This window comes from Jaculus jaculus, chromosome 4 (genome assembly GCF_020740685.1).
Source record: "Jaculus jaculus isolate mJacJac1 chromosome 4, mJacJac1.mat.Y.cur, whole genome shotgun sequence".
Classification (NCBI taxonomy): Eukaryota; Metazoa; Chordata; class Mammalia; order Rodentia; family Dipodidae; genus Jaculus; species Jaculus jaculus.
Genome location: NC_059105.1, coordinates 132,467,233 through 132,488,349, shown reverse-complemented (window position 1 = coordinate 132,488,349; position 21,117 = coordinate 132,467,233). Strand labels below are relative to the sequence as shown.

At 40.9% G+C, this 21,117-nt stretch overlaps 1 protein-coding gene across 4 annotated transcripts in view; it reads right to left on the bottom strand.

Moving 5' to 3' along the window:
- Sanbr (SANT and BTB domain regulator of CSR) overlaps positions 1–21,117 on the bottom strand; it is an 88,672-nt gene that overhangs the window by 24,901 nt on the left and 42,654 nt on the right. For all 4 annotated transcript variants that reach the window (XM_045148464.1, XM_045148462.1, XM_045148461.1 and 1 more), the window contains 3 exons: positions 15,846–15,969; positions 6,749–6,901; positions 1,579–1,724 (listed from right to left, as the gene is read on the bottom strand). In XM_045148464.1, the coding sequence (XP_045004399.1) occupies positions 1,579–1,724; positions 6,749–6,901; positions 15,846–15,969 (423 nt within the window). The remainder of the gene's footprint in view (positions 1–1,578; positions 1,725–6,748; positions 6,902–15,845; positions 15,970–21,117) is intronic.

Below are 21,117 nucleotides of genomic sequence, written 5' to 3'. Positions count from 1 at the left end.
ACAGAAACCCATTCTAATTAACTATAAAGCCTTGTCATGTGCTAACTTTTCCACTTCGGCAGCCTGATTGAACTGTGCTTCTTCATCTGAATAGTGAGTGTCTCTCCTCTCTCAGTGGGTTGGGGGCTAAAGGATTCTTTTGTGTGTGTCTGTGTGCCTGCGCATGCAAAAGCACATGTGCACTCAGATCATTTTATTATTAGGCTGAAAGTTGGGGAGGCGTTAAAGAGGTCAACAGTGGGCTGTCTTTACCTGTCTGGGTACTTCTTGATTCCTTCCTCACATGTATTCTGTTTCCTGATGCCTTTTTCACTTTGTTACGATTTTCCTCTAAACTCTGGGTCCAACTCATGTGTAATTCGTCCAAATTCTGGTCCACCATGTGTGTAATTACTCTAAACTCTGGGTTTACCATGTGTGTAATAACTCTCTTGACTTTATTTACTACTCAGGTTCTAGCATTTGGATTTCCTCATCACTGCCTTGGTGCTTTCTCTCTGTCATTCTTCCTCAAGCCCCGAGTCCATCACAACCTAACTCTTTTTTAAATTAATTAATTTATGATAGAGAAACAGGGAAAGAGACAGAAAGAGAGACAAAGAGAGAGAGAGAGAATGGGTGTACCAGGGCCTCTATCCACTGCCAACGCATGGGCCACCTTGTGTATCTGACTTGTGTGGATCCTGAAGAATTGAATGGAGGTTCTTTGGCTTTGCAGGCAAATGCCTTAACCACTAAACCATCTCTCCAGCCCCTCTTTTTAAAATTTATTTATTTATGGGCTGGAGAGATGGCTTAGCGGTTAAGCGCTTGCCTGTGAAGCCTAAGGACCCTGGTTCGAGGCTCGGTTCCCCAGGTCCCACGTTAGCCAGATGCACAAGGGGGCGCACGCGTCTGGAGTTCGTTTGCAGAGGCTGGAGGCCCTGGCGCGCCCATTCTCTCTCTCTCCCTCTGTCTTTCTCTCTGTGTCTGTCGCTCTCAAATAAATAAATAAATAATTTAAAAATATATTTTAAAAAATTTATTTATTTATTTATTTAAGTGATAGATGTATACAGAGAGGCAGAAAGACAGAATGGCACACCAGGGTCTCCAGCCACTGCAAATGAACTCCAAATGTACATGCTACCTGTGCATCTGGCTTATGTAGGTCTTGGGAAATTGAACCTGGGTCCTTTGGGTTTATAGGCAAATGCCTTAGCAACTATGCCATTTCTCCAGTCCATGAGTTAATTCTTAACTTTCTTCTATGTGGATGAACAGGGCTGGCTTTGTTCCCACGTGATGTGTGAATGTTCTTTCTAAACCTTTTGGCATGGGCTTCTAGTTGCTGTCTTCCATGTGCATGTCTTTTCCTGGCTACCAATGTTCCCAATATGAACCTCATAATTGATAACTTATCCTAAATAAACTCAATAATTCATAATTTATCCTTTTCAGTCTTTTTCAATTCTTTGTCAAAATAGACAAGAGCCCAAGGGTTAGGGTTCATAAACCTTCCTTGAACTCCAAAATCCTGCATCAGTAGGTCATGAAATGGAAACCGAGAAAAGATGCAAAGTAGTACTTTTTCCTCACCTAACTGTATCTTTAGAAAAAGGCACAGTGATGACATCTTTGTGCTTATGCAGATCTTCCAGTATTCTAGTCGTTGGACAAGACAGCAAGTTCCCACTTTCACCTTGATCATGAAGAACAACCAGGTGGTCCCTCACTCTACAGCCCTGTCAGACGTAAGAGACACTGAATTAGAGACAACTTCATTCTAGAAACATTCTTTTAGACATTACAGAAATGAGAGGATAGACTACAGTTGGACTTAGGGGGTAAGGGAGGGTAATGTGGGGTACATATGATCAAAATGCAATATATGAAAATGTCTGAAAAACAAATTAATAAAAAAAATTCCATGAGTACCCATCCCAATTCCTAATCTTAAAACAACTGCCATTTTCCTTCCCAAGCAATGATCTCTATCATCTTTCACCATTCTATAATAGTTATTTTTGTAGTTTTTTTTATCCTTTTGCTAATGAGTATATACTTAAACACTAGTTTTTTTGTTTGTTTTGAGGCAGGGTCTCGCTCTAGTCCAGGCTGACTTGGAATTCACTATGTAGTCTCAGGGTGGCCTCAAAATCAGTGATCCTCCTACTTCTGCCTCCCAAGTGCTGGGATTAAAGGTGTGTGCCACCATGACCATCTTATTTAAGCACTAGTTTTGCTTCATTTGTTTAACATTATGTTTTTTGTTTTTTTTTTTTTCGAGGTAGGGTCTCACTCTGGTCCAGCTGACCTAGAATTAACTATGTAGTCTCAGGGTGGCATTGAACTCATGGCGATCCTCCTACCTCTACCTCCCGAGTGCTGGGATTAAAGGCATGTGCCCCCATGCCCGGCTAACATTCTGTTTTTATAATTCAACTGTTACTACATGTAACTGTAACACTTGCTTTAATTATAATATTCCATTGTGTGAATATATATGATTTGGTTATCTTGGTTATAGCTGATGGATGGATTGTTTCCTCTTTGGAGATAGTACAAATCTTTTACATGCTTCCTGATTGCATATGGGTACCAAATTATATTACCACCAGTAGTATATGAGAATTTCTATTATGTCATATCCTTGCTAAGAGGTGGTCAGATATTTTAATGTCAGTCATTCTGTTCAGTATTGGTATTCACTGTGGTTTTAATTTGCATTGCCTCAGTCAAAATGTGTCTGTCCCTTTCATAATTACAGGGCGACTAAATATTTCCTTGTGTGAAATGCCTGTTGTCTTTCTTCAATTAGTAATAATTGTGCTTTGGATAAATCTACTTGGCAACAATATTGTCAGTGTGCAAAGCTTCCTACTGTCTTTTATCTATTTATTTTTATTTTTTATTTTTTGTTTTTTCAAGGTAGGGTCTCACTCTAGACCAGGCTGACCTGAAATTCACTAGATAAACTCAGGGTGGCCTTGAACTCATGGCGATCCTCCTACCTCTGCCTCCTGAGTGCTAGGATTAAAGGCGTGCGCCATCACGCCCAGCCCTACTGTCTTTTTAATAATGATTTGTAAGATTTTGATCTATATAGGTCAGGTCAGGAAGCATTTACATTTTTACTGAGCCTTATAATTTATAAGCACTTTTTGATTTTCTTTATATTCTCTCAATAATGTTTTTTGTTGAATCTTTGCATATACATAGTTTGATTTATTCCTAGTTTCACACTTTTCAACCTATATGCACAGTGTGTAGCCCACTTTTTATGCTTCTTAAATATTTTTGTATGGATGATGAAGAGTTTTAGATTTCTTTCATCCACTCATAAAATTTTAAATTTCAGCATTCAAACATGTTGAGCAGTAGTATTGTTTTTTAATTTTTTTGTTTATTTTTACTTATTTGAGAGTGACAGAGAGAAAGAGGCAAATAGAGAAAGAGAGAGAGAGAACTGTTATGCCAGGGCTTCCAGCCACTGCAAATGAACTCCAGATGCCTGTGCCCCCCTTGTGCATCTGGCTAACGTGGGTCCTGGGGAATCAAGCCTCGAACCGGGGTCCTTAGGCTTCACAGGCAAGGGCTTAACTGCTAAGCCATCTCTTCAGCCCATTGAGCAGTAGTCTTATAGTGCACCAAGATTTATATGCAAGCATGTTCACGGTGATACTAAAATAACATTAACTTGGAACCAATCTAAATATTCCTCCATAGAAGAATGATTAAATAAATTGTGATATATACACAACTTGGACTGCTATAGTGCAGTGAAATAAAGTGACCCAAAAAAGATGACTTCAGTATGCTGTTGAGTGAAAAAGGCAAATTAGAGAATAATTTTATTATTTTATTTATTTATTTGAGAGAGAGAGAGAATGGGCACGACGGGGCCTCTAGCCTCTACAAACAAATTCTAGATGCATGTGCCCCCTTGTGTATCTGGCTTACATGGGTCCTGGAGAATCAAACTGAAGTCCTTAGGCTTCGCAGGCAAATGCCTTAACCACTAAGCCATTTCCCCAGCCTAAATTAGAGAATAATTTAAGGAGCTAGGAATATAGCTCAGTGGAATAGCACTTGCCTAGAATGTGTGAGGCCATGGGTTCAATTCTCAGCACCAAAACAAACAAAAACACTTTTTGGGCTTAGTTGGTAGAATGCTTGCCTACCATGCATGAAGCCCTAGGTCTGACCCACAGCAAAAGCCTGTATTCCAAGCACTCAGGAGGTGGAGGATGAGGATCATCCTCTCTACATAGCAGACTCAAGGCCAGCCTGGGGTCTGACATGAGACTGTCTCAAAATATATACATACTTACATACATATAGATTTGGGGACTGGAGAGATGACTCAATGTTTAAAGGTCCTTGCTTGCAAAGTCTGCCAGCCCAATAATGCTAGATGCATAAAGTAGTGCACATAAAGTTCCCTCTTTCTCCTAAACAGCTTTAAAAAAATAGGGAGTATTGGGGCTGAAGAGATGGCTTAGCAATTAAGGTACCTGCTTGCGAAGTCTAAGGACCCAGGTTGGACTCCTTAGTACCCACGTAGGTCAGATGCACAAGGTAGCACAAGCATCTGGAGTTTGTTTGCAGTGGCTAGAGTCCCTGGTATACTCATTCTCTCTCTCTCTTCTGCCTCTTTCTCTCTCTCTTTCAAATAAATAAATTAATTAATTAAAAAATATGGAGTATGAAAGTAATGTGATATCATATCCAACACAAACCAAACCAAAAAATCCTACCAGTGATTTCTTCCTAACGTGTATTTGTATTTTTTTTCCTCTTAAATGTTATGTTTGTTTATTCATGTGTGTAGGTGTGGTAGGTTTACATGCAGGTGGTGCAATAGAATAGCATCTCTATGTAAGTATTGAAGATTGAACTCAGGTCTTGATGCTTTTAAAGCAAGCACTTTACCAACTGAGCTATCTCCTCAGCCCTGGTTTTGCTTTTATTTTTTTTATTTGCAAGGAGACAAAGGGAGAGGAGAAGGAAGAGAGAGAAGGGGAGGGAGGGAGAATGGGTGTGCAAGGGCTTCTAGCCACTGCCAATGAACTCCAGATAAATGTGCCACTTTGTGCTTCTGGCTTTATGTGGATACTGGGCAATTGAACTCTGGTCATTAGGCTTTGCAGGCAAGCACCTTAGTGCCTTAACTGCTAAACCATCTCTCCAGACCTCTGATTTTTTTTTTTTTTTTAAGGCAAGGGCTCACTTTAGCCCATGCTGACCTGATATTTACTCTGTAGCTCAGGCTGGCTTCCAATTTACAGTGATCCTTCTACCCGAGACTCTTGAGTCCTGGGATTAAAGGCACAAGCTATTACATCTAGTTGGGATTTTTTTTTAATTTGTTTGTTTGTAGAAGGTCTTACTCTGTAGCCCAGGATGGTCTAAAACTCACAAAGGGGATGGAGAGAGAGCTCAGTGGTTAAAGGCATGTGTTTTCAAAGTTTGACAGCTGGAGGCCCTGGCACTCCCATAATCACTCTATTTTTTCAAATAAATATTTTTAAAACCCCCAAATCATAACAACAACAAAAAACCTTACTATGTATCCTGATCCTCCTGCTTTAGCTTCCTTAGTTGCTGGGATCAGGTGTGAGCCACCACTTTATATGTATTTTTTTTGTTTTGAGGCAAGATCTCATTCTTGTCCAGGCTGACCTGGAACTCACTGTGTTCCTCCTACCTGAAGTGCTGACCACACCTGGCTTCCTAATATGATTTTTTTAAAGTAAAATTTAAAAGAAGTCATCAACTGTGGTTACTTCTAAGGTAATGGAGACTAGAGGAATGATGAAAAGAGGTATCTCAATATCTTCCTTTACTCTTTGAAATCTTTTCTTTTCTTTTCCTTTACGAGAGAGGGAGAGGGAGCGGAAGAGGGGGAGAGAACTGGCATCAGCTACTACAATCGAACTCCAGAGGTATACACCACCTGGTGTGCATATGTGACCTTCTGGTTGCATCACCTTGTGCATCTGGCTTATATGGGATATGGAGAATCAAACACAGGTTCTTAGGCTTTGCAAGCAAGCACCTTAACTGCTAAGCCATCTCTCCAGCCCAAAATCTGTTCTTTTTTAAAAAAATATTTTTATTTAATTATCTGAGAGACAGAGGGAGGGAGAAAGAGAGAGAGATTGGGTACACCAAGGCCTCCAGCCACTGCAAATGAACTCCAAACACATAAGCCACTTAGTGCATCAAGGTACTGAGGAATCAAACCTGGGTCCTTAGGCTGTGTAGGCAAGGGCCTCACCTGCTGAACCATCTCCCCAGCCTTAAAATCTTTTCTATATGAAAGCTGGATGTGGTGGCACACACCTTTAATCCCAGCTCTTGGAAAGCAGAGGTAGGAGGACTGCCATGAGTATGAGGCCACCTTGAGACTACATAGTGAGTTATAGGTCAGCCTGAGCTAGACTGAGATACTACCTCAGAAAAAAAAAAAATCTTTCCTTTCCCTTTCCCCTTCCCCTTCCTTTCCTTCCTTCTTCCTTTTTTGGAGGTAGGGTCTTTCTCTAGCCCAGACTCACCTGACCTACTTATTATATAGTCTCAGGCTGGCCTTGAACTTACAGTGATCCTCCTATTTCTGCCTCCCAAGTGCTGGGATTAAAGGCATGCACCACCACACCTGGCCTAAATGTTACTTTTATACTTTAAAACAATTAATGGGAAAGGATTTCACATTTAAAAAAGTAAGGGAGTACTGAACTTTAAAAGAGCAATATTCAAATTTTACCTTTGTGAGCTGGGTGGGATCAAACCGAAGAACCTTCTGGTTACAGCAGGGATAAATTCCAGTGCCCACAGTATTTGCTGAACTTGCTGTGGTAGGATAAACTACCATTTCTGAGTGGTACTGACAATGTGAGAATTCAATACAGAGAAAAGCCTGGATAAAAAAATATATATATATAAAATGAATGATTATTCCTATAATAAAATTATGGAACTTGCTGGGAGCAGTGGTATACACCTTTAATCCCAGTACTTGGGAGGCAGAGGATCACTGTGAGTTTGAGACCACCCTGAGACAACATAGTGAATTCCAGGTCAGCCTGGGCTACAGCGAGACCCTAACTTGAAAAACCAAAAAATAAATGTGTGTGTGTGTGTATACATATAAATAAATTATGTAACTCAAAATACCTTTCTGAGGCCGGGCATGGTGGCACATGCCTTTAATCCCAGCACTCAGGAGGCAGAGGTAGGAGGATTGCTCTGAGTTCGAGGCCACCCTGAGACAACATAGTGAATTCCAGGTCAGCCTGGGCTACAGTGAGACCACACCTAGAAAAACAAAAACAACAACAACAAAAAAACCCAACCCTTTCTGATGACCACATATTGTATGTCTAACTTACATGAAACATGTAGAAAAGGCCAAAGTAGATTAGTGATCGCCAGGAGTTTGAGGTAAGAACAGGGAGTGGAAGGAACAAATGGGCACAAGGCAACTTTCTGGGTGATGGAAACATACTAAAATCAGATGGTAGTAAGTGGTGCCAATTACGTAAATTTACCCAAAATGAATTATATTGTTTAAATGTTTTATTTTATTTACAGAATTTGAGTAAGAACATTTGTGTGTATATAAGGGGGGGGGAGCACATCAAGGTCTCTTGCTGCTGCAAATGAAAGCCAGATGCAACATCCAACTTGACATGGAAGCTGGAAAATTTAACCAGATCAAATAGGTTTTGCAAGCAAGTGCCTTTTAATTGCTGAGCTGTCTTCCCAGACCTATAAATTATAACAAATGAAATTTATGGCATTCAGTCATACCTTAATGAAGTGACTAAAAAGTAAAATAAATATGCTTTACTTGAAATTCAGATGAACTAAAAATCATCTTAGTATACATTCAATTTTATAAATGGCCAATCACCTGAAAGAATTTTCAGTGAAATATGAGAGTTTATTGGGGTTTAATTATGAAATTAATGGTCAAATTTCAAAAATGTATATAAATTCATAAAATTAAAATCAAGATTAACTATTGACTAACAACAGCAAATATTAAGCAAACTTGACAATATCAAATGTCAGTCGAATATGGAATAACTGCAACTCATAGGAAGCTGGAAAGAATACAAAGGAATTGAGAAGGTGGAAAGCTGTTAGACATAATGGTAAACTCAGATTATAACACAACTCAGCAATCCTAGTTCTGGGTAAAAACCTGTGTGTTGGGCTGGAGAGATGGCTTAGCAGTCACGGCACATGACTGAGAAGCCTAAGGTCCCAGGTTCGATTCTCCAGGTCTCACATAAGCCAGATGCACATAGAGTGTCACATGTGTATGGAGTTCGTTTGCAGTGGCTAGAAGATCTGGCATGTCATTCTCACTCTCTCTGACTACAATAAATAAATAAAAATAAAAACCTATTGTTTACAGCTTCATAACAGCTGCAAATTAGAACCACTGTAAATATTTTTCAACTGGTGAATGTTCAAACATCCTACATATATTCATACAATAGAGGACCACTTAGCAATAAAAAAAATAGAAATGGAGGGCTGGAGAGATTGCTTAGCAGTTAAGGCACTTGCCTGCAAAGCCAAAGAATCCAGATCTGATTTCCCAAGACCCATGTAAACCAGATGCATAAAGTGGTACATGCATTTGGTGTTCATCTGCAGAGGCTGGAGGCCCTAGCATACCCATTCTCTCTCTCAAATAAATTAAAACTTAAAAATAATAAATAAATAAGAAAGAAGTGGGGCTAAAGAGATGCCTCAGTGGCTAAGGCACTTGCCTGCAAAGCCTAATGACTTGGGTTTGATTCCCCAGTATTCATGTAAAGGCAGATGCATAAAGTGGCACATGCATCTGGAGTTTCTTTGCAGTGGCTAGAGGCCCTTGCATGCCCCTATTCTCTCTTTCTCTCTCTCTACTTGCAAGTAAATAAATTTTTTTTAAGATTTTTTTTTTTTTAATGAAACAAATAGGGCTGGAGAGATTGCTCAGTGGTTAAGGTGCTTGCCTGCAACGCCTAGCAACCCAGGTTCAATTCCCTAGTATCCACATAAAGGCAGATGCACAAAGTGGCACATGTATATGGAGTTTGTTTACAACAATTAGAGGCCCTATGTGCCTATTCTTGCTCGCTCTCTCTCTTTGCAAACAAATAAATAATCAAATAAATACATAAAATAAAAAAACAGATATATATAACAATGTAGATAAATTTCAAATTCACTTTGCTAGGTAAAAGACACTCCATTCAAATAGTTAAATAATGTAGTGTTCTATATATTTGACATTCTGGAGAAGAAAACCATAGACAGAACAGATAAGGCATTGACCTGTCAACTGATAAAAAAGAACTAACAAAAACAATAGCACAGGTGGTGGCACATACCTTTAATTCCAGCACTCAGAAGGCAAAGGTAGGAGGACTGCCATGAGTTTGAGGCCAGCCTGGGACTACAGAGTGAGTTCCAGCCTAGGTTACAGTGAGACCCTACCCAAAAACAAACAAAAAAAAGCACATGGGAGGGCAGGGGAAATGGCTTAGCAGTAAGGCATTTGCCTGCGAAGCCAAAGGACTTCAATTTGTTTCCCCAGGGCCCAATGTAAGCCAGCTGCACAAGGTGACACATGTGTCTAGAGTTTGTTTGCAGTGGCTAAAGGCCCTGGTGTGCCCATTCTCTCTCTCAAATAAATAAAATAAAATAAAAGCACATGGGAATGATGATGGGAATGTTTTAGCTTTGATGGTAGTGACAGTATCATCAGTGAATCGATCAATCTCAAAAAAGGGACACATGCTGTATGTAAAATATACTTCAAGAATCCTAGTTTTTAAAATACATTTTATTTGGGCTGGAGCGATGGCTTAGCGGTTAAGTGCTTGCCTGTGAAGCCTAAGGACCCCAGTTCAAGGCTTGATTCCCAAGGACCCACATTAGCCAGATGCACAAGGGGGCACACACATCTGGAGTTCGTTTGCAGTGGCTGGAAGCCCTGGCGCGTCCATTCTCTCTCCTTCTCTGTCGCTCTCAAATAAATAACTAAAAATAAACAAAAAAATTATTCATTTGGAGGGGGGACAGGCAGATAGGGATAGAAGAGAATGGGCTTGCCAGGGCCTCCAGCCACTGCAACCAACTCCAGATGCATGTGCCACCTCGTGCATCTGACTTCACATGGGTACAAGGAATCAAACCTGAGTCCTTTGCCTTTTGCAAGCAAGGGCCTTAACTGATAAACCATCTCTCCATCCCAATAAACCTAGTTTTATAAAATTTTGAGAACCAAATATCTCACTGAGTGGGGCTTTTCTTTTTCTTTTCTTTTCTTTTCTTTTTTAAAAAGAATTTTATTTATTTGCTAGGAGACAGAGAGAGAAGAGAAGGACAGAGACAATGGGTGTACCAGGGCCTCCAGTGGCTGTAAATGAACTCCGGATACCTGTGCCTCTTTGTGCAACTGGTTTTAAGTGGGTCCTGGGGAACTGAACCCAGGTTGTTAGGCTTTGCAAGCAAGTGACTTACCTGCTGAGCCATCTCTTCAGCTCCCCACAGTTCTTTCCCGTATTTCACATAGTTCATAGTTCCACATAGTTCATTCCCAGCTTGTTTTTATAGATCATTTCCACATGTGTCATTACAGAAAATGTCTCTTTCCCAGCAATCATTAACTTCTTACATATCCTCAGAGAGGGCACAGGGCTTCCTAAGGCCCCTCCTAACTGTTAATTGCCTATATATCCTGGGGAGGGGTGATGCCTCCTGAGTACTCTGCCTAGCAATCCTACCTGTCTATACAGTCTTGTGATCTCCTCCCCCCATGAGGGATCATCAGTGGGTCCAATCGTGTGCAGTTTGGTGTTAGTAGTCACAGCTACTGACAATTCAAGAGAGCAACAATGAGCTGGAGAGATAGTTTAGCAGTAAAGTTTCTTGCCTACTATGGTAGTTTGAATGGATGGCCCCCAATATATTTAGGATTTTATTAAAAGTTTGTAATTTAGATCTGCAGCCACCTGGCTGGAGGTGGTGTCATTGTGGGTGGATCCTAGGTTCTAGTCCTAAGGTGTAGAGGTAAATTTGGAATTCCCATCTAAAGATAGGTGAAGTGCCTGAGCTTTGCCTGGAATTCCTCAATGTGCTGTGTGGTGTGGCTTTGGGGTTCTGGCTTGTGGCTCTTCTCTCTCTGCTTGGATCTGTGAAAACAGGCCAGCTTCTCCTGCTATTATGAAACTTCCCTGGATCTGTAAGCTTCAATAAATATCATTTCCTCCATAACTGTGCCTGGTTTGGAAGTTCATCCCAGCAACGTGAGGCTGGCTTCTACACCTGCCAGGGGCTTTTCTTTTTCAAACAAATCTTATTTATTTATTTCAAAGCGGAGAGAGAAGAAACAATGAGGATGGGTGTGCTAGGTTCTCTGGCTTTACATGGGTTCTGGGGAATCAAACTTAGCCATCATGCTTTGCAAGCAAGTGCCTTAACTACTGAGCAACCTCTCTAGCCTGGGACTTTTTATTTATTTTTATTTTCTTTAGCTTTTCAAGGTAGAGTCTTGCTCTAGCCCAGGATGACCTGAATTCATTATGTTAGGTCAGGCTGCTCTTGAATTCATAGAGAATCTCCTCCATCTTCCAAGGGCTGGGACTAAGGGCGTGTACCACCACACCTTAAAAAAAAAATCAACCATTTTATTAACTTATTCATTTGACGGGGGGCGGGGGCAGATAGAATGGGTGCACCCGGGCCTCTAGTCACTGCAAACGAACTCCAGATGGATGTACCAGCTTGTATATCTGGCTTTACGTGGGTACCAAGGAATCAAACTTGGGTCCTTAGGCTTTGCAGTCAAGTACCTTAACTGCTGAGCCATCTCTCCAACCTGCTCCCCCTTAAAAAAAAATTAAACTTTATTATATTTGTTCGAGAGAAAGAGGAAGATATATATAGAGAGAAAATGGGTGCACCAGGGCCGTCAGCTGCTGCAAACAAACTCCAGATGCATGTGCCACCATGTGCATTTGGCTTATGTGGGTCCTGGGAAATTGAACCTGAGTCCCTTAACTTTGCAGGCAAGTCCCTCAACTACTGAGCCATCTCTTCAGCCCCCCATCCCCTTGAGGCACCTAAAAGACTGGCCTTTTTTTTTTTTTTTTTTTTTTTTTGAGCGCAAGAGTGAGAGAGAGAGACAGACAGAGACAGAGACACACAAAGAACGAACTGGCATGCCAGGGCCTCTAGCACTCTAATTAAACTCCAGATATGTGTGCCACCTTGTGTGCATCTGTGACCTTGTACATGCATCACCTTGTGTGTCTGGCTTACATGGGATCTGGTGAGTTGTACATGGATCCTCAGGCTTTGCAGGCAAACACCCTAACTGGTAAGGTATCTCTCCAGCCCTGTAGTCTCCTCCCACCCACTTTTAAAAAAATTTTTGAGAAACAGAGAGAGAGAGAAAACGAGAGAAAGAATGGGCGCACCAGGGCCTCAAGCCAGTGCAAAAACTCCAGATGTATGTGCCACCTTGTGCATCTGGCTTATGTGGGACCTAGATCCTTAGGTTTTTCAGGCAAGTACCTTAACTGCTAAGGCATCTCTCCAGTCCACTCCAGCCCATTTTTTGTTTTTTTCCCAGGTAGAGTCTCACTGTAACCCAGGCTGACCTGGAATTCACTATGTAGTCTCAGGGTGGCCTCAAACTCAGGGTGATCCTCATACCTCTGTCTCCCAAGTGCTGGGATTAAAGGAGTGCATCACCACACCCAGCTTCCAGCCTATTTTTAAAATAAATATTTTTGTGGATTATTTATCTGCAAACAGAGAGAGAGAAGAGGAGGAGGAGAAGAGGAAGAAGAAGAAAGTGGAAGAGAAAGAGGAAGAAGGGGAATGGAAAGAAGAAGAATGGGTACACCAAAGCCAACTGCCACTGTAAATGAACCTCCAGCCACATGTACTATTTTGTGTATCTGGCTTTATGTGGGTACTGGGTAATTGAACCTGGGCAATCAGGCTTTGTAAGCAAGCACCTTTAACTACTGAGCCATCTTTCCAGCCCTGTGGGACTTTTATACCACGTTGATGGTTTTGATAAACTGCTCTTCTTTACCTTTACTGAAAATCATCAGCCAAGTAACACAGAAAAATGTCTAAGGGGAAGAAACTGTAGGGATTTATAAAATTATATGAAGAAAACTCTGGATTCACAAAAGATTAGTTAGAAATGATGTACTCTATAAAAAGCTGTTACAGGTTCCTTCAACTAACAAACTCCCTTATGATTTTCTAATAGTTTTCATTCACAAGAAAAATGAAGAGAGTGAAGGACACAAGGAACAGAGGGGCTAGAGAGATAGCTTAGTGGTTAAGGTGCTTGCCTGCAAAGCTGAAGGATGCATGTTCAATTCCTCAGTACTCATATAAAGGCAGATGCACAAGGTGGTGCATGTGCCTAGAAGTTGCAGTGGCTAGAGGCCCTGGTACACCCATTCTCCCCCTCCCCACTCTGCTGCCTTCTCTCTCTCAAATAAATAAATAATTTTTATAAAAGAAAGAAAAATGAACAGAATGAAGGACACAATTCAGTGATACAACATGAGGCCCTGCTTTGGATCCTGAGCATCAGGTGTATGTGTGGGGAGGGAGGAGGACAACAACAAAATTTTGGGAACACGTTATTAAAGAAAGAAAGCATTATATGACAGCACATACCTGTAATACTGGCATCAGAAAAGCTGATGCAGGAAGATCATGAGTCAAGCCAGCCTAGACTACATAGTGAAACCTTGTCTAAAAAAAAAAAGAAGCTAGGTGTGGGGGCACATGCCTTTAATCCCAGCATTTGGGATTAAAGGCAGAGGTAGGAGAATCCCTGTGAGTTCCAGGCCATGCTGAGATTAATAGTAAATTCCAGGTCAGCTTGAGCTAGAGTGAGACCCTACCTTGAAAAACAAACAAACAAACAAACAAACAAACAAACAAACAACAACAAATATACAGGCACATGCTTGCTGAGCCTATCAACTGGGTTCACTTCCCCAGTACCCATGTATAGTAAACAGCTCCACAATACTGGGATGAACATCCAACCAAATACAGTTTTAAGCTTAGAGATCCAAGGAAAGTTCCACCAATGGTGGAAGAAGCTGGCTCCCATTCATGAATCCAAGCAGGGAGATACCACTAAGCAGCCAGCACCACCAATACAAGCAAACAAAAAAATCCACCACAGCTCAAAACCTCTCTGCACACCCTTTACACTGGAATTCAGACCTGTCCCAGTGACATGCCCCCTGCATCAGGACTCTGTCTGCTAGGGGCTGAAGATGTAAACTCAATTTTTTAAAATTACTTATTTGATGGGGGGGCCCAAGGGAGTGGGTGTGCCAGGGCCTCTAGCCACTGCAAGCAAACTCCAGATGCATGTACCACATTGTGCATCAGGCATATAGTGGGTCCTGAGTAATTATACATCTGGCTTTACATGGGTACTGAGGAACTGAACCTGGGTCCTTCAGCTTTGTAGGCAAGCACCTTAATCACTAAGCCATCTCTCTAGGCCCTCTGTTCATTTTCTATTTTTAAAAATATTTAATTTACTTATTTTGTTTTTTTGAGGTAGGGCCTCACTCTAGCTAAGGCTGACCTGGAATTCACTATGTAATCTCAGAGTGGCCTTGAATTCATGGCAATTCTACCTCTGCCTCCAGAGTGTTGGGATTAAAGGTGTGCACTACAATGCCCAGCTTAATATTTTATTTTGACTTATTTATTTGAGAGAGAGAGAGAGAAATATGGAGAGAAAGAGTGCTAGGGCCTCCAGCTGCTGTAAATAAATTCCAGATGCATGTGCCACTTTGTGCATCTCATTTTTGTGGGTCCTGGGAAATTGAACCTGGGGCCTTTGGCTTTGCAGGCAAGTGCCTTAACCTCTAAACCATCTCTCCAGCCCTCTATTCATTTTTCTTATGATGAAAAGCATTACAAAATCACAAGGGAGTTTGTTAGTTGAAAGAACCTGTAACAATTCTTTTAAAAGATTTATTTTTATTTGTTTATTTATTAGAGACAGGGAGAGGGGTGGGAGGGAGAAAGAGAAGGAGAGAATGGACACGCCAGGGCCTCTAGCCACTGCAAATGGACTCTAGACGCATGTACCACCATGTGCAGCTGGCTTATGTGGGACCTGGAAAATTTAACCTGGGTCCTTAGGCTTCGCAGGCAAGTGTCTTAACCACTAAGCCATCTCTCCAGCCCTCTAAGAACTTCTTATAGAGTACATCATTCCCAATTGAACCTGGGTTCTTAAGCTCTACAAATATCTTAACTACTAAGTCATCTCTCCAGCCCTGCAAACTCAATTTTAATAAAATACTTGAGTCTATGGAATCATTCAAACTACCACATACATTTGAAGTTTGCAGAGGCAAGAGGTCTTGGTGATCCCATATTCATTCATTCTCTCTCATAAATAAACAAAATATTTAAAAGACCAAAAAGGGCAATAAATAAGCCAAGTGTAGTGACACATGCCTTTGATCACAGCACTTGGGAGGCAGAGGTAGGAAGATTGCCGTGAGTTCGCGGCCACCCTGAATTACATAGTAATGAAATACATAGTGAATTCCAGGTCAGCCTGGGCTAGAAAAAGAAAAAGAAACTTATGTCAGCAATAATAAGAAAAGAAAAATGAAGGATGAAGGTAGCTGCAAACAGTGCTTAATAGCATGACTTTCACTAGTTTCCATAAAAAAAATGTTGAATATTGCCTAAACACATCTTGAAATACTAAGTTAACAGAAGGTATTAGAATACTCTTACTATTAATGTGTAAAGAAAGATATTTAAAAAAAAAATCTCACCCGGTAACATCTTGAACAAGTCAGCCAGTTGATCGTTCCCCACAAGCGCCAATATACATCTCTCCAAGATTTTAATTCTTCAAAAAGACTGTTCAAATACTCATGCACATCCCAGGTTTTATCTCTGGGGGAAAAGCCTCAGCTGTGATATCACTTTTACAAACAATAAATAAAATCAATCTGTTTTAAACAAATAATTTAAAATGTGTAGCTTATTTCCAAGAACCTTAAAATGATAGGTATGGTATGGACTACACTAAAAAGAAGACAAAATTTCATTTGGAAGTTTATTCTGTAGACAACAGAAGATGGAATGAAAGGCTGTACGGCAAACATTTTTTTAAGCTAAAATATCATTTAAATAATACAAACAAGACAATAGTTTGAACTTAGGCAATTGTTGTTAAATAAAATCTTTATTTTAATTGCATATGTTGTAAGACATATTAGTTATTGGTAATTTTAAACATTTTATTAATGCCTTTTTTTTGGTTTTTCAAGGTAGAGTCTTGCTCTAGCCCAGGCTGATCTGGAATTCACTATGTAGTCTCAGGGTAGCCTTGAACTCACAGGATCCTCCTAACTCTGCCTCCTGAGTGCTGGGATTAAAGGTGTGCACCACCACACCCAGCAACGTGTTGTTTTTTTACATTACTTCAAAACAATATTTCCTAATACTTCAAGCAGTACAATTATGTACAACCAGATCTTAGTAGTATACATTTTAAAATAAATATAGGGGACTGCATAGATGGCTTAGCAGTTAAAGGCACTTGCTTAAAAAGCCTGATGGCCTGGATTCAATTCCCAAGTACCCACAAAAGCCAGATACACAAAGTGGCACATGAATCTGGAATTTGTTTGCAGTGGCAAAAGGCCCTAGCATGCCCATTCTCTCCTTTCTCTTTCTCTCTCACACATAGTTCTTTGCTTGCAAATAAATAAAATTTGTTTTTGGTTTTTAGAGTTAGGGTCTTGCTCTAGCCTAGGCTGACATGGAATTCACTATGTAGTCTCAGGTTGTCCTCAAATTCAGAGCAATCCTCCTACCTCGGCCACCCGAGTGCTGGAGTCAAAGGCATGAGCTACCACACCCGGCAATAAAAATATTTTGAAAACTAAATTAAATACAGCAAAGTCTTAAAACCACATTTGCTATGGTCATATATAACTCAAGTGCTTGTTTCTCTACTTACCTGAGACAGGAGCTTACTATATAGCCTAAATTGGCCTAGAACTTGATATGTGGTTTAGTCTGGCCTCAAAATCCACATCCTTGGAATTACACAGGTAGGCCACCATTCCCAGCTTCTTTTTTTAAATCATAGCACTTGGAGGAAGAGGTAGAAGTATTGCTGTGAATTCAAGGCCACCCTGAGACTACATAGTAAATTCTAGGTCAACCTGGGCTAGAGCAAGAACCTACCTGAAAAAAAAAAAAATTATTTTCAGTGCCAGGGATACCTTTCAGTGAGTTGTTGGCCAGGGAGGTCCCTTTTGCTTCCAAAACATTATAGTTATTGCCAAGACCCTTGGTTTCCTGTGAGAAAGAGATGGTAAGACCCTACTGATGAAGACTTCATATGGCTGAGTGGCAAAGTCACTAAGAAATCAAGTTGGTGCTGAACAGAAAACCTTCTCCCTGTAGACCAGCCAACTGAAAGATGGAAAAAGCTGCACTATATGCAGTCTTATGGGAGACAGAAGTCATCATCAGTGAAAACAGTGGACACTGGAAGGCTCAAGTTTGGCCACACAGGCCAAATGACTGAATGAGCGCAATAGTGGCATGTCTGCTCTGGGGGAAACCAACTGCTCTCTAATTGGACTGAAGGCCCACTCTATGGGAGGGAATATATGCCTGGTACGGAAACCTAATCAAAAGCCTATGGCAGGGGACGTCATGAGCCTTAGAGGTATAAAGCCTGTTCTTATCTGGATAAATGCATATATTACTCTCAACAAGTTGCCCTGAAAGTACTACCTTTAATGTTCATATTCATATATTAATGCTAATCTCACTTCTGGTTAGAGAAGCTTCTCTTTTCAGATGGTGATGACCACTGGGATGACCCAAAGGGCAAGATAGTGCTGAGAAGGGACAGAGGACTGTCCAGCACTGAAACATTTCACATCCTCCAAGGCTCAGGGTCCACTGTGGAAGAGGTGGTGGAAAGAATGTAAGAGCTGAAGGAAGGGTACCACTTCTTACATACAACTGTCTGTACAGAAATTGGCCTCGACATCTATGACCTCGCAGTGCCTAGCAATACCTACACAAAACCCTCATAATAGAAGAAAAAGATGATGACATCAAATTAAAAGAGAGGGCTAGAGAGATGATTTAAGCTAAGGCATTTGCCTTCAAAGCCAAAGGACCCGGGTTTGACTCCCCAGGATCCACATTAGCCAGATGCACAAGGGTGCACATGTGTCTGGAGTTTGCAGTGGCTGGAGGCCCTGGTGTGCCCATTCTCTCTCTCTACCTGCCTATTTCTGTATCTCACTTCCTCTCTCTCAAATAAATAAATAAAAATTTAAAAAATTTTTAAAAAAGAGAGACTAGTGGAGAGAGGGAGGAGATATGATAGATAGCAGAGTTATGAAGAGGAATAAAGAAAAAAAGTATACATTAACTACTTACTTATAGGAAAATAATTTGAATAAGATAGCAAAAACAGATGCTAAAGTTAATATTATTTTCATATACTACCATTAATAATTACTGCTATCAGAACTGAAGTAATTTTCAAAAGGCAAATCAAGTCTCAAGTAAAAAAAAAATGTAAAAGCTGGGTGTGGTGGCACATGCCTTTAACCCCAGCACTCGGGAGGCAGAGGTAGGAAGATCACTGTGAGTTTGAGGCCGCCCTGAGACTACATAGTGAGTTCCAGGTCAGCCTGGACTAGAGTGAGACCCTACCTCAAAAAAACAAAAGAAAAATAAAAACTGTAAGATTTCAGGTCTTGTAATAGCTAGAAGATTCTCTGATTATGGTACTAAGAGAAAAATGAAACATTTTAAAGTTGATAGCATTATAAATACCAAGGGCAAATTCATGGTTGCCTTGTACTTATTTTTTGGGGGGGATTTGGAGGTAGGGTCCCACTCTGGTCCAGGCTGACCTGGAATTAACTATGTAGTCTCAGGGTGGCCTCAAACTCTCAGCGATCCTCCTACCTCTGCCTCCTGAGTGCTGGGATTAAAGGCGTGCGCTACCATGCCCAGCCTTGTTTTAATATTTGATATATAGTATTTGTAGAGTTATTTTTTAAGTTTTTTTAAACTTTATTTTTATTTATTTATTTGAGAAAAAGAGACAGAGAGAGGAAGAGAGAGAATGGGCACGCCCAAGCCTCCAGCCACTGCAAACGAACTCCAGACACATGTGGCCCCTTGTGCATCTGGCTTTTGTGGGTCCTGGGGAATCAAACCGAGGTCCTTTGGCTTTGCAGGCAAAACGCTTTAACCGCTAAGCTATCTCTCCAGCCCTGTAGAGTTATTTTTAATTTAATTTTATTTGCAAAGAGAGACAGACAATGGGTGCACCAGGGCCTCTAGCCATTGCAAAATGAATTCCAGCCACATGTGCCACTTGGTGTGTCTGGCTTTATTGAGGTACTGGGGAATTAAACTCAGGTCATTAGGCTTAGCAAGCAAGTGCCTTAACTGCTGAGCTATCTCTTCACCCCCAATCTGTTTGTTTGTTTGTTTGTTTATTTTTTGAGGTAGGGTCTTATTCTAGTCTAGGCTGACCTGGAATTCACTATGTAGTCTCATGTTGGCCTTGAACTCACAGTTATCCTCTGCCTCCTAAGTGCTGGGATTAAAGGTGTGTGCAGCCCATGCTTGCTTCTTACATGGGAATCAGGGATGGAATTCAGGTCCTTATGCTTGTGTAGCAAGTCATCTTAGTTGCTGAGCCATCTCCCCACCTCCTATAGGTTTTTTTAAATTGTGTTTCAATGGAGTCCTACTCAGTGGTAAAGAAAAATGAAATTATGAAACTTGTAGGAAAGTGGATAGATCTGGAAAGGCTTATACTTAGTGAGGTAACCCAGGCCCTGAAAGCCAAACGCCACATGTTCTCTCTCATTTGTGGATCCTAGCTACAAATGATTGGACTTCTATGTGAGTTGGAATAAAACTCAGTAGCAGAAGCTACTATATAATCCCAACCCTTCAGTTATTAATTTTATAACACACACACACACACACACACACACACACACACATACACACACTTTTTTTAACTTTAAAAACTTGCCAAAAGCCTGGGCTAGAGAAAAAACCCACTTCAAAAGAAAAAAGGGGGGGGGGCTGGAGAGATGGCTAATAACCCAGATTCAACTCTCTAGTACACACTTAAAGCCAGATGCACAAAGTGGCACATGAATCTGGAGTTCATTTGCAGTGGTCAGAGGCCCTGGTGTGCCCATATTCATACATTCACTCGTTCTCTCTCTTCTTGCAATAAATTAAACAAAATAAGACAACAAGTCGGGCATGGTGGCACACACCTTTAATTCCAGCACTCTGGAGGCAGAGGTAGGATGACTGCTGTGAGTTCAAGGTCACCCTAAGACTACATAGTGAATTCCAGGTCAGCCTGAACTAGAGTGAGACCCTACCTCAAAAAAAGAAAAGGAAGGAAAAGAAAAGAAAAAGAAGACAACAAAAAACTTGCAATTAACAGCTATGCACAGTGGCTCATGCCTTTAATTTCAGCACTCAAGAGGTTGAAGTAGGAGGATTGCCATGAGTTCTAGGTCAGCCTGGGCTACTGAGTTCCAGTTCAGCCCGGGCTATAGTGATACCCTGCCTCAAAAAAAAAAAAAAAATAAATGCCACTAACAACTTTCTATGTAAACATATATTCTTCTGCATGATAATTATTACTATTACTACTATACTATGCTTTCTTCTTTCTTCCTTTTCCCCTTGTTCTTATTCCTTTTTTCCTCTTCCTCTTCCTCCTCTCAGCAGTACTGGGGTTCAAACTCAAGCTTTGTGCATAGTAGGCAAGCAATTTGTCCTTGAGCTACATTTGCCCAAATGTTTTTGTTATTGCTTATGTGTGTGTGCACATGCATGATGTGTAATGTGGTGTGGTGTGTTGCACCTGCTACATGCATGTTTAAGTGCCTATGCAGTGACTTGTGCACTCATCTGCAACAGGGTGCTCATGTCGGGCATCCCCTCTAAAGCTCTTCCATCTATGCTTTCTTACTTGAGCAACAGTCTCTCACTGATTCTAAAACTTGCATTTTT